The sequence below is a fragment of the Xenopus tropicalis genome, chromosome 7, assembly GCF_000004195.4.
Source record: "Xenopus tropicalis strain Nigerian chromosome 7, UCB_Xtro_10.0, whole genome shotgun sequence".
In the NCBI taxonomy this organism is placed as follows: Eukaryota; Metazoa; Chordata; class Amphibia; order Anura; family Pipidae; genus Xenopus; species Xenopus tropicalis.
Genome location: NC_030683.2, coordinates 82,124,766 through 82,136,861, shown reverse-complemented (window position 1 = coordinate 82,136,861; position 12,096 = coordinate 82,124,766). Strand labels below are relative to the sequence as shown.

Below are 12,096 nucleotides of genomic sequence, written 5' to 3'. Positions count from 1 at the left end.
GAGTCAGAAACAAGATGAAGGAGGTCCCTGCCCCGTAGAGCTTACAATCTATATGGGAGGGGTAACTAACAGACACAAATGGGCAAATGTAAGTGCTGTAGGTCACAGTGGGTGACACTACAATATAAGGTATGGGATATTTGGCTTATCAGGTGCTCAGTTCAAAAGCCAGCATCCATGATGGTGGGGGGGGGTGCAGTAGTGCACAGGGTATGGGTAGCTTGCACACCTGGGAAGGCACTATTTATGCGAACTGATATATACAGGTTTCGGCCTTGCTTATGTCAGCAATAAAATGCCAAACCATATTCTGCACATATTACAAGAGCATAGCTCTTTAGTAAGAGAGTTCAAGTGCTGAACTGACCCATCAGTGGTCCAGGCCTGTTACCCACTGACACTAATTGGTGCATTATGAAAGAAAAAATACAAAAAGAAAGGAGACCCCAAAATGTTGAGAAATCCGGTATCAGGCAAGAACAGAGCAACATTTCACTTTCTAAATGTCACGCACGGTATCCCAAACTCAGAACAAGGTCCCGGTCTGAGCTCACTCTTCTGCCTATAACAACGACCTTTCACTTCGGGAGGAGCCCTCCGCTACTCGGGTGCCGCCAGGACTTAATGTGAGAGGACCAGGGCAAATGTTCTGACAGGCTAGGGAACCTAGCGTTATGCAGAATTTGGGGAACAGAGACGAAGTGATCAGGCCGAGGTCAAACCAATCAGGCAGCGAAGTACAAAGTCAGATTCCGGAACCGTAGTCAAAAAACAGGCAGAAGGTCAATACAGGCAGCAATCAGCAAGGTCAGGGTCAGGCAAGGGTCAAAACACGAATCAAAGTCAAAATAGCAGAATTTGAGAACCAGGAGGCGAAACCGAAGTTGGGCACTGAAAACAAACACAACCGCCTTTAAATATTTGAAATTCGCGCCTTGCGCGATGACGTCATGCGGTGCGCCGGGTTTAAAAGGAAGCACACGCACTTCCGCGTTCCACAGTTCCAGGAAGCGCGCACGACGAGGCGGGCGTCCCCGCTGCCCCACTGGACCACCAGGTATTCTTACACTAAACTGCAGCAACTGGACTCCAAACCTCAGAGTGTTATTAAAAGAAGAGATGCAACACAGTGGAAAACATGCCACTTGCCCAACATTTGTGAAACATGTTGCTGGCATCAAGATCAAAATGAGCAGATATTTTCAGAAAACAATAACATTTTTCTGATTTTTTTCATGTTTATATTTCTATTCTGTTTCAAAAACAGCAAACAAAGGGTTTAAATTCTATGTACTTGTTTTACTTTGCACCAGGTTAGGCCTATGGCACTTAGACTGAACTGAAGGGGTTTTTCCTGAATTTTTTCAGTGTGTGGAAGAAAGTCTGATATCCCCCTGCCACCAACTATAGCTGAAAGCATTGGTCATAGCATTGGCCATAGCGCTCTTCAGGCAAGAAAGCTATCCACCCCATGTTCCACCTCATGGGCCTGGTGCTATATGCCTTAGGTGAGGTAAAGTAAATGGATTCAAAGTAACCATAACTTTTATAGCAATAAAGTAAGAACTCAATCACACAGTTTTCATGCAAAAAAAATGTAACTAAAAACATGATTATGGTCTCTTCAGCTGCCATTTATTGTAAGAAATGCCGATCTCCTTAGAGAGACTGCCCATGTAGAAAAAGCATGACAATTCATTAAATTGAAGACACAGGCAGATATTATAAAAATAGCAAATAGTATTTAGTATTTTCACCAGTGTTTCTGTTGTTGTATAATACTTGTACAGGTATAGGACCTATTATCCAGAATGCTCGGGACCAAGGGTATTCCGGATAAGGGGTCTTTCCGTAATTTGGATCTTCATACCTTAAGTCTACTAAAAAATCAATAAAACATTAATTGAACCCAACAGGATTGTTTTGCATCCAATAAGGATTAATTATATCTTAATTGAGAGCAATTACAAGGTACTGTTTTATTATTACAGAGAAAAAGGAAATCAGTTTTAAAATTCTGAATTATTTGATTAAAATAGAGTCTATGGGAGACGGGCTTTCCGTAATTCGGAGCTTTCTGGATAACGAGTTTCCGGATAAGGGGTCCGATACCTGTATTAGGTCCCTTAAAGAATAAGCAGAGACCTTTTTTGAAAAAAAATCTCTAAAATTACTCTGCAAACCCCCCCAGAATAACATACATTTTTCCATCCAACTCTGATGACCTCAAAGAGGTGTCTACTGCGCATGTATTCACTCTAGACAAGTCCGTAAAAGAAATACAGTTCAGCTGCTTTTTGACAGAGAAACAAAGTAAATCTGAATACAGGGAGAAAGGTACGTTATTCTGGGTGCAGAGTAATTTTAGGAGATTTCAAAATAAAAGGCATACTTATCCTTTCATTGCTTTCTCAAGGGTCCTTTTCTATAATAATTGGGCCCCATACTACGTTAGCAGGGCCATACACCTCAGGACCCTACTGGTAAAGAAAAAATGCCCTAATCACTGCAATTCCCCTGATCCACCTGGACTACACCCAATTATGCCAAACCTTGCCCGCGATCTGCCAATGCTCTGTGTTCCCTGTCTCCTTTGTAAACCTGTGGCCCCGAGGTTTGGGATTAGTTACTCAGAAAGACCTGAGTTATGGGAAGGCCATCTCTTATAACAGTGATCCCCAACCAGTGTCATGGGGGCAACATGTTGCTTACTACCCCCTTTGATGTTGCTCCCAGTGGCCTTAAAGCAGGTCTTCATTCTTGAATTTCTAACTTGGAGGCATTAAGACCATGGGTACTACCAAACAAAGCCCCCTGTTGTCTGCCAAACTACATAGGGCCTACAAAATAACCAATTATAGCCTTTTTGGTCACCAACAGGAACTTTGTGGATGTTTTTAGGATGCTTGTGTTGCTTCCCAACTTTTTTATATTTAAATGTTGCTCACGGGAGAGCCCTGTCCTATAAAGTCCAATGTAAGCATGGACTTGCACTTGATCATACTAAAGCTGAATGCATCCACAATGGCAAAATAATCCTACTGGGGTGATCTGGATAAGGGGTTTTTCCATAATTAAGAACACCTCTGCTCTCAAGTATTCCAGCTATATACAGGTATAGGACCCCTTATCCAGAATGCTCGGGACCAAGGGTATTCCGGATAAGGGGTCTTTCCGTAATTTGGATCTTCATACCTTAAGTCTACTAAAAAATCAATAAAACATTAATTAAATCCAATAGGATTGTTTTGCATCCAATAAGGATTAATTATATCTTAGTTGGGATCAAATACAAGGTACAGTTTTATTATTATAGAGAAAAAGGAAATCAATTTTAAAAATCCAAATTATTTGATTATAATGGAGTCTATGGGAGACAGGCTTTCCGTAATTCGGAGCTTTCTGGATAATGGGTTTCCGGATAAGGGGTCCGATACCTGTACCTATATACATAAATGATACAGCATTTGGCCTTGTCCATTTATATGGTCATGAGACCCTTGCAACCTGTAATATCCTTATACTTTACAAAATAGATGGCTTCTATAGGCTTCAACAATTAGACCAAAACAATTTGTCATTCATATTACACAGGAGGTTTTATTTGCATACATAACTGGTGTAAGCAGAGCAAACCAATACGTCACTGATGACAATTTTAAAAGGTGAAAATGGCAAGCAGTATCATCAATTTTATCATAAGCAAGCTATAGGGAAGATGGAGTACACTAAAGAAGTGTGTTCAAATATTAATCATGCAATAATTTATTTAAATCAACATGTGGACATTTCTTTGTTTGAAATACTATTTTTCAATGGGGTGATATTAAACATAATTGTAAAAACTACATCAATGAGTAGTAAGGTGGTGTAGGATTCAATGAAGGCCTCAGGCAAGTAGATTAAATAATGGCATACATACTAAGGTGGCAAAAGAGTAAAAAAATATAAGGCTGCCAGTTCCAGAACGCAGTTTTTGTCTTGTTTACCACAGCCAGTCCAACACCTTATGACAGCTCATCTTTTAAAATGAGTCTAGTGTACCACTGCTGTGATTTAAATGAACTAAGGCTATACGTGCCACACATATCTCACAGGGTTCCAGCATACCAGAACTGCACAATAGCCAAGCTGCCAGTATATCCTTGCTGTGCATTCACATTCTTTGTGGGCTTTACTGGCATTAGCAGATGCAAAGAACAGACATAGGGATGTAGAGCCAGAAAGTTCTGCCAGCCTCTGCTGTATGTGAATTTCTGCATTCTACAGAAAAATAAAAGTAAAAATGAATTGCTCTGCCATGACAGTTACATGTAGGGAGACAGGATTTCTTGTGATTTTAAAAAAAGGGAGCTCTAATACATCTTTTAGGGGAAAGGAAAGGAGTTCCCCAACAAAGACTATATTAGACCTAAACATAGGGAAAAATATTATTTGTTACTGTAACAAAAACAGACCCATCATGTAATATTTAAAAAGAAATTTGGTGCCTACATGATCTCCAGATGAAGCACAGAGACAGATCAGATTTATGCACTATTCATTAGGCTGCCAGGCAGTGGCTTACAGACTGGACATGTGCAGAGTAGCGCTTTTAGCCTTGTTGTCAATTCAAAACCACTGTACATGCTGTCCATTTCTGCAGTGTCATGGTGGCGAATGGGGTAGCTACTACTGATGAGCGAAATTTTTCCCCAGGTTGCACCATGAAAAAATGCCCATAGACTCCAATGGCTGTAAAAAAAATTGTTACAGGGTAAAAAAAAATATCACGCAGTAAAAAGAAATTGTTGTCCATTGATTTCACAGCATCTTGCAATTTTGTTCCTTTGGCTAAGTAACAGTTTTAATTATGAATAAAAACATAAAAGTATTTGGAGAAGTGCTTTTTTGCAATGTTTTAAAACTTTGGTAGAACTTTGCAAAAGGTGAATATCCCCTTTAAAGTGATAAAATCACATGTGATGACTGGTCAATATAGTTATAATCCCATTGGAGCAAAGTTACCCTGCTTCATTTCTACTTTTTCAGCAGTACAGATATAGGACCCGTTATCCAGATTGCTCAGGACCAAGGGTATTCCGGATAAGGGGTCTTTCCGTAATTCTTTTCCATACCTTTAGTCTACTAAAGAATCAATAAAACAGTAATTAAACCCAATAGGATTGTTTTGCATCCAATAAGGATTATTTATATCTTAGTTGGGATCAATTACAAGGTACTGCTTTATTATTACAGAGAAAAGGGAATCAGTTTTAAAATTCTGAATTATTTGATTAAAATGGAGTCTATGGGAGACGGGCATTCCGTAATTCGGAGCTTTCTGGATAGCGGCTTTCCGGATAAGGGATCCCATACCTGTATATGCCATTGGGTAATCCTAAATTGAAAATTTTGATTTAATGTACTAAGGACCGTGTCCTAGGATCATTCACTTCACACACAAGCAAACCAAGGGCACTTCAGCCAATTAAAGGACAAAGTTCCGTCTTTTACTCATAAACTTAGTCCAACTAAAGTACAAATAATACACTGAGAAAAAGAATAAAACCATAAACACATTAAAGACTATAAAATGAAATAAACTTTAAAAAAGGACTTAATTAATCTTAAAAATGATATAAACTAAGCTATACTGGGGTTACAAAGATTTTCACCTGATAGTGTAGTGGAAGGTGCAGCCAGGAAGAGGGAGGCAATACATGCCTCTCAATGGTTTGGGGGGCAAGAAAACCCCCTAAAAAAATGGGACAATCCAACACTACAGTGCAATCTTCCAACTAAAGTGCAATGTGGCCATACACTGACAGATTTAAGCTCGCCATCTTGTCTGCAGGGGCAGATTTTAATTCAGAAATGTATCTGCCCAAGAAGATTTTAATTTGTCAGTTTATCCATCCATGTATGAGGGCCTCCAAAGGGCCTACCTGATTATCGGGCAGATGTCAATCAGGCGGGTTTGATTTTCCAAACCGATCACATTGGCTCATTGATGCGGTCGTCCACAACTGATCTCTGGTACCACAGGTGACTAATCGCTCATAAATACCTTTCCAGTAGCAACAGTAGGAATCACAGGTGGAAAGGCCTACACGCCGCTTCAGCTTTGTGAAGTTTCCTCCTGCAGGCAATTTTGTGGAAAGTGAAAGCAATGAGTAGGCCTTTCCACTGGCGATTCCTATTGTTGCCGGTGGGAAGGCATTTTCGAGTGATTAGTCACCTGCGGTAGCAGAGATCTATTGCGGGCGACTAAATCAACATTGGGAAAGTTGCAGCAGCGCAGAAACCCATACCAACCAAAGAAATTTGCTTTCATTATTCTTCCTCCAGTAGACTGTTTCAAACAAACTGATGACAGGTTGCTATGGGTTACTGCCCAATGGTTGTAAATAAGCTCAACAGAGTTTTACCCAAATGTCACCATTTTTGAAGAACAGGCCCTCAAATGAGCATATCTCCAGGCAGAATTCTCAATAGAAAACCATTTATTTATGTACCATAGTAAGACCACTGCCTTGTGCATTATGTGTTCATAGACACCGAGTCATAGTTTTACCCAAATGATTTGGTTCTTTACAACATTCAAGTTCAACTGCGTTTAGGTGTTTTAGTGCTGCAAGTTTGGGCTACCAAAGTCCAGTGGCAGAAATCCCAAAATTGCCCTGTAAAAACAGCACTAAAGGTATTGTTATTGTGTTCTGGACATGAAATATTTGGCAGACACCAATCGTACAAAAGTGACTTCCTGAAAATGACTTTATCGTTATCCAACTGAAGTTTTCTAACCTATCCAATCGACTAAATGGCCGATCCCCATGGTATGAAAATTATTGGGATTATAATCTGGAGCCTACACATGGTCCAAAAATCTTGGTGCATGAATGGCCAAGCTTTACCATGTATTTATTCTGCACAAGACTAAAGAACCCTGGCAGGGAAAGAGTTAAACCACAATGTATCCTATTTTCTATCTATTTTCAATAAATATCACACTTAAAGGAACAGTAACACCAAAAAATGAAAGTGTATAAAAGTAATAACAATATAATGTACTGTTGCCCTGCATTGCTACAACTGGTGTGTTTGCCTCAGAAAGACTACTATAGTTTATATGAGTTAGCTGCTGTGTAGCCATGGGGGCACCCATTCAAAGGAGAAAAGGCACAGGTTACTTAGCAGATAACAGATAAACCCCCATTATATGGGGCTTATCTACTAGTTATCTGCTATGTAACCTGTGCCTTTTCTCCTTTTTTCCAGCTTGAAAGGCTGCCCCCATGGCTACACAGTAGCTTTTCTCTGGCAAAAACACCAGTTTTTTGCAGAGCAACAGCACATTATATTTTAATTACTTTAAAACACTTTAATTTTTTGATGTTACTGTTCCTTTAACATAACAACGCTGTCTACCAGTTGATATAACTTCAGCGCGTAATCTAATGAGAAAAAGACATAACCTCCCCATTTATAATAGAGCCCAGGAATATGGCTAACTTTTCATTCCAAATTGTCAATAGTATACCCGATACCAAACAAGTTTTTTTAGAGCACCTCTAACCACTGGGAACACCAGTTGTAAGGATATGCAAGGATTCCAATTAAAACTACAAAAAATTTAATATACAGTGAGCATAAATAATCCACAGACATTTACAATACACATGAATGGACAAAATGAATCCAAATGTATTGTCAAGATCTAATACAGCTGCTACAGGTCATCTGATATCCACTAAACCAGCGTTTTTCAACCACTGTTCCGCGGCACACTAGTGTGCCGCGAGATGTTGCCTGGTGTGCCGTAGGCAGGGCACCAATATACTAGGGGGGCACTGCTCTTGGCACCAATGTACTAGGGGGGCACTGATGCTGGGCACCAATGTACTAGGGGGGCACTGCTCTTGGCACCAATGTACTAGGGGGCACTGCTGCTGGGCACCAATGTACTAGGGGGGCACTGCTGCTGGGCACAGAGTTAAATTTTTTAACATTTTCTAATGGTGGTGTGCCTCGTGATTTTTTTCATGAAACAAGTGTGCCTTTGCCCAAAAAAGGTTGAAAAACACTGCACTAAACAGTGCTGTGCATCTGCTATACAAAGCCTTGGAAAACATAGGATCCTAAGTGTAAACAGATAGGCCCTGTAACAGTGTTTCTGTTACATTCCACGTATGAATGGTACAACAGCAACTACTAAACTACTAAACCTTCTACCTTTTCCCATACCACACAATGCACCAAAACATACTTCAGGAATGCAGATACTACAGACAAATAAAATGTAAATTGGGAAGAAAGGGTTGTCCAACAGAAAGCATTACTAGAATGCATTAATGCTGCCTCTCCGACATCTTTCAGAAGAGACAAATTCACAAAACCCTCTAATAGAAGTATCAATGCAGTCACGGATCACTGCAGAGTATAATCTCTTACATTACGCAACAGCTGTATGTACAGTTATAAACCAGTGCTACTGGATAGAAGACTATATGTTTGGTCTGAATAACAATAACAGCCATCACTCAGCTAATTCAGCATCAAAGTACAATGGTAATTAGTGCAAATGACATGCAATAGGAAACAAACTTATAAATGGAAGGTTAGACATTTTTGTGTAGTTATTTAAGGCAGAGACAAATACAGAATAAGAATATTTCCTACACGTAACTCTGCTACAAAGACAGCTTTGTAACACATGAGACCGAGTGGACTTCTTCATTAGGTCAAATGACAAGGCATCACATATTTAAAACTGCCATATGTGGGAGAGGTTTACAAAATAAAAAAATAGTTACAAACAGTAACGATGGCTGGTGAATAATTTACCCAGTACTGCAGTGTAATCTTAAACCAATAAAGAAGCATGCTTAACATATGCAGAATAGGGGACACCAGCTGAAATAAAGTGACAACTATGTCACAGACTACAAAAGTGATCATGCAAAGCATAGAGATGCAAAACCTACACCCTCCAGCTGTTGCACAGCTATGATTCTCAGCATCTTCCAAAAGCAGAAGGCCTCAAGCTGGAAAACCTTGCAAGAAGGGGATAGCATCCCACACATATACATAATGACTAATCTTCACTCCCACAACATGCACCCAAAATACTTAACCAAATTCGAAACAACCCTCAACAACTTCCTATATTCTGATGTTCCAAAGTATTTATGACTCCCCAGAATGATGTCAATGTGTTCACCCTTAATGAGCTCTCCCATTGATTCAAAAGCCCTGTGAAGAAAATACTCTAGCTTTAAGCTAGTATTCCTTGTCTGTTTGGGAAAGGATTCTGCGCTCTCCCAAAGAACACACACAACATGATAATCATTTCAATAGAGATGGGCTGATGAAGTATAAATTCAATGTGAAATCCTTTGAAAGTCTGTTGCTGGGCCTATGCATCTAACAATGCTGTTTAATCAGTGGTGCTAAGTATGTTTTGAAAATAGTGAGTACCTGTTACAATGCAGCAAGAATGTCCACCCTTCGAGGCTGCAAGCCTCCAGGTCAGTTCCACACAAGAGTTGGCTTGCTGCAGGTGTGACACTCACATAGAGCACATACATGTACTGAAGTACTATGCAGCTGGCCATATTAATGAAACAGGAGGGGGGAGGAAGCGAGGACAAAACACAAATAATGTACCAGTTGCTAGCAATGAAGTACATGAGGCAACTATATTGTGAATCCTGGGAAATGTAGTTCATCAATGATCTCTGCAGTGGGAAACAGATAAAATGCACCCCCTGTTACGTTTGCCTGATGGCTGTATTTCAGCCCATCTAGCCCTTGTGAAGCCATTCCCACTGCGCCTTGGATTTTCCCTAGCTGTTTTGGCACCGTCCCTATGTGCTTTCACATCATCCTTCCCCACTGCTGCAGTGTATTCCCCGCATTTCCCTTCCCCCTTAGCCCAAGATCACTAAGTAAAGCCCCCATATCAGCCTAGCTACTTGCCTTCATGGCCGCCTACGACCAACTCAGTAATATTATTTTCCGCAGCAACACTCTACCATTGCCCTGATCACTGTAATTTTTCATTTCCCCAGTCACGATTACCTTTGCCCGGGTGACAATATGTGTAGCCAATTTCACAACCGCGAAGTTTCCTTTGCCTATGGTCCGGTCTATTTCGTAATATCCAATACGAGCCGGTGCCGCTCGATGCGGCGGGAGTTGAGTCCCGGGACCCCCGGGAACAGTGGCCGCCATCTTGTGCTAGCGAGTCCCGGTCTGACCGGCGGACACCGCGGCCTGACGTCACGGAGGAGGATACTGCTGACGGCACTAGGGAGGGGTAAACCCATGACGCATATGATGGGGGCGGGGACTACCGTGGAGGTGTGACAATTTACTGCAATCTCAATATAAAAGGAACGTCCTATGAATCTATCTGGTATACATGGGCGCAAAATGATAATGGCAACTGTTGCGCCGTGTAAATACATTCGGTTTCGTCCCTGTAGGAGAAGTACTAACCATTTTATTGTAGTGTACTTTTATTTGCGGTAAAATGTTAGATCATATGGGCGTACTATTTTTCTTCGTATTAATCAGTTTTACTCGCGTAATATATTACATAAATTGTCACGGGGAATTTTGAGCTAATGACTATAAATAACAGCGAATTCCACAGTAATGACTGAAAAAAAACTGTTTTCTGGCTCTCCTAAAAGCTAGCAAGAAAGATACCAAAAGCTATCCTTTTGGAATGTGCCCAGTGGCTTAATGGGCCCCACTGCATGTCATTTTACAGTCAATTAGACTCTGATTCTTCATAAACATAAATAGAGAATGAGTATTAGTGCCCCTCTGGGCTCCTATATCTCCAAAACAAAATACCTCAAAAATGAGAAAAACAAGGCTGGCACAAGAAAAAACTAGACCAGTTAGTCAGAAGTGGTGGGATTAAAACATGTTTGTTTTTTATTTAAAGAAAAAGCATTTCAAACATAGACAGCCTGACGCGTTTGGTGCCAAAAGGTGGCACTTAATCATAGGCTCTCCAAAACAAAATACCTTCAAAATTGAGAAAAACAAGAATTGCTCAAGTTAAAAAGCCTAAAGCGGTGCAATTAAAAATTAGTTTTTTTATTTAAATGAAAAACATTTCAAACATAAACAGACTGACACGTTTCTTGCCAGAAGGGGGCACTTAATCACTGGCCGTGGGCTGAAGGTTTTTTGAGGTTTGAGCACCTGGACCCCATATATTAAAGTAGTCATCCCAAACCTGTGGCTTGTGAGCAGCATGTTGCTCATGAGTCCCTTGGATGTTGCTCCCAGTGGCCTCAAAGCAGGTGCTTATTTTTGAATTCCTGGCTTGCATAAAAATAGATGTACTGCCAAATAGAGCGTCATGTAGGCTGCCAGTCCACATAGGGGCTACCAAACAGCCAATAAGAGACCCTATGTGTAATCCCAGGAACATTTTTCATGTTTGTATTGCTCTCCAACTCTTTACATTTGAACATGGCTCACAATTAAAAAAAGGTTGGGGATCCCTGTACTAAAGGGTGAATATACCCTTAAACTAGTCCAGTCAGAATTTTTTCTTTATTAATCCTAAATCTCCTGCTTACGTCTGGACTAAGACCCTAAATAGGTCCTGGCATTTCCAGTACACAGAGGACCAAAATAGCCCAATAAATATTGACTGTATATGGCAACTTACAGCAGCCCCTCTGGCATTTGCTAAAAAGAAATTACAGATTGCCAGTCTGGGCCTGCTCCTGCCCCCCCCCCCCCCCCCGTAATTAAAGGGTCTGCTATCTCTAGTGTTAGATCTAGGGTTGTCACCTGGTTGGTAAAAGTGTTTTACATGCAGCAATCCCTATATTAGTTTTAAAAAAAGCATTTTCAGGAGCACAGACCCCCAGTCTGTAATGTAAGTTAATTTGGATAGCAAATGCTGTTACAGCAAAAGTAAAATTGAATATTAATTTCTTTCAATTCTTTATTTTTACTGTATGAATGAATGTATGTAACAAAAAGATCCAGACCAGAATAAATATAGGGAGTAGAAAGATATCTTTCACAGTATAATACATACATGTTCACAGGCTTCCTTGAAGGTCATATAATGAACACATT

At 40.4% G+C, this 12,096-nt stretch overlaps 1 protein-coding gene across 3 annotated transcripts in view; it reads right to left on the bottom strand.

Moving 5' to 3' along the window:
* The window catches only part of sik3 (SIK family kinase 3), a 119,697-nt gene that overhangs the window by 84,164 nt on the left and 23,437 nt on the right, over nt 1-12,096 (bottom strand). For 2 of the 3 annotated variants that reach the window (XM_004916084.4, XM_004916083.4), the window contains exon 1: nt 10,063-10,293. The exons of the other annotated variant lie outside the window; for it this stretch is intronic. In XM_004916084.4, the coding sequence (XP_004916141.2) occupies nt 10,063-10,215 (153 nt within the window). In that variant the 5' untranslated portion in view covers nt 10,216-10,293. Of the gene's footprint in view, nt 1-10,062; nt 10,294-12,096 lie in introns of those variants that run through there. 3 annotated transcript variants of the gene reach the window in all.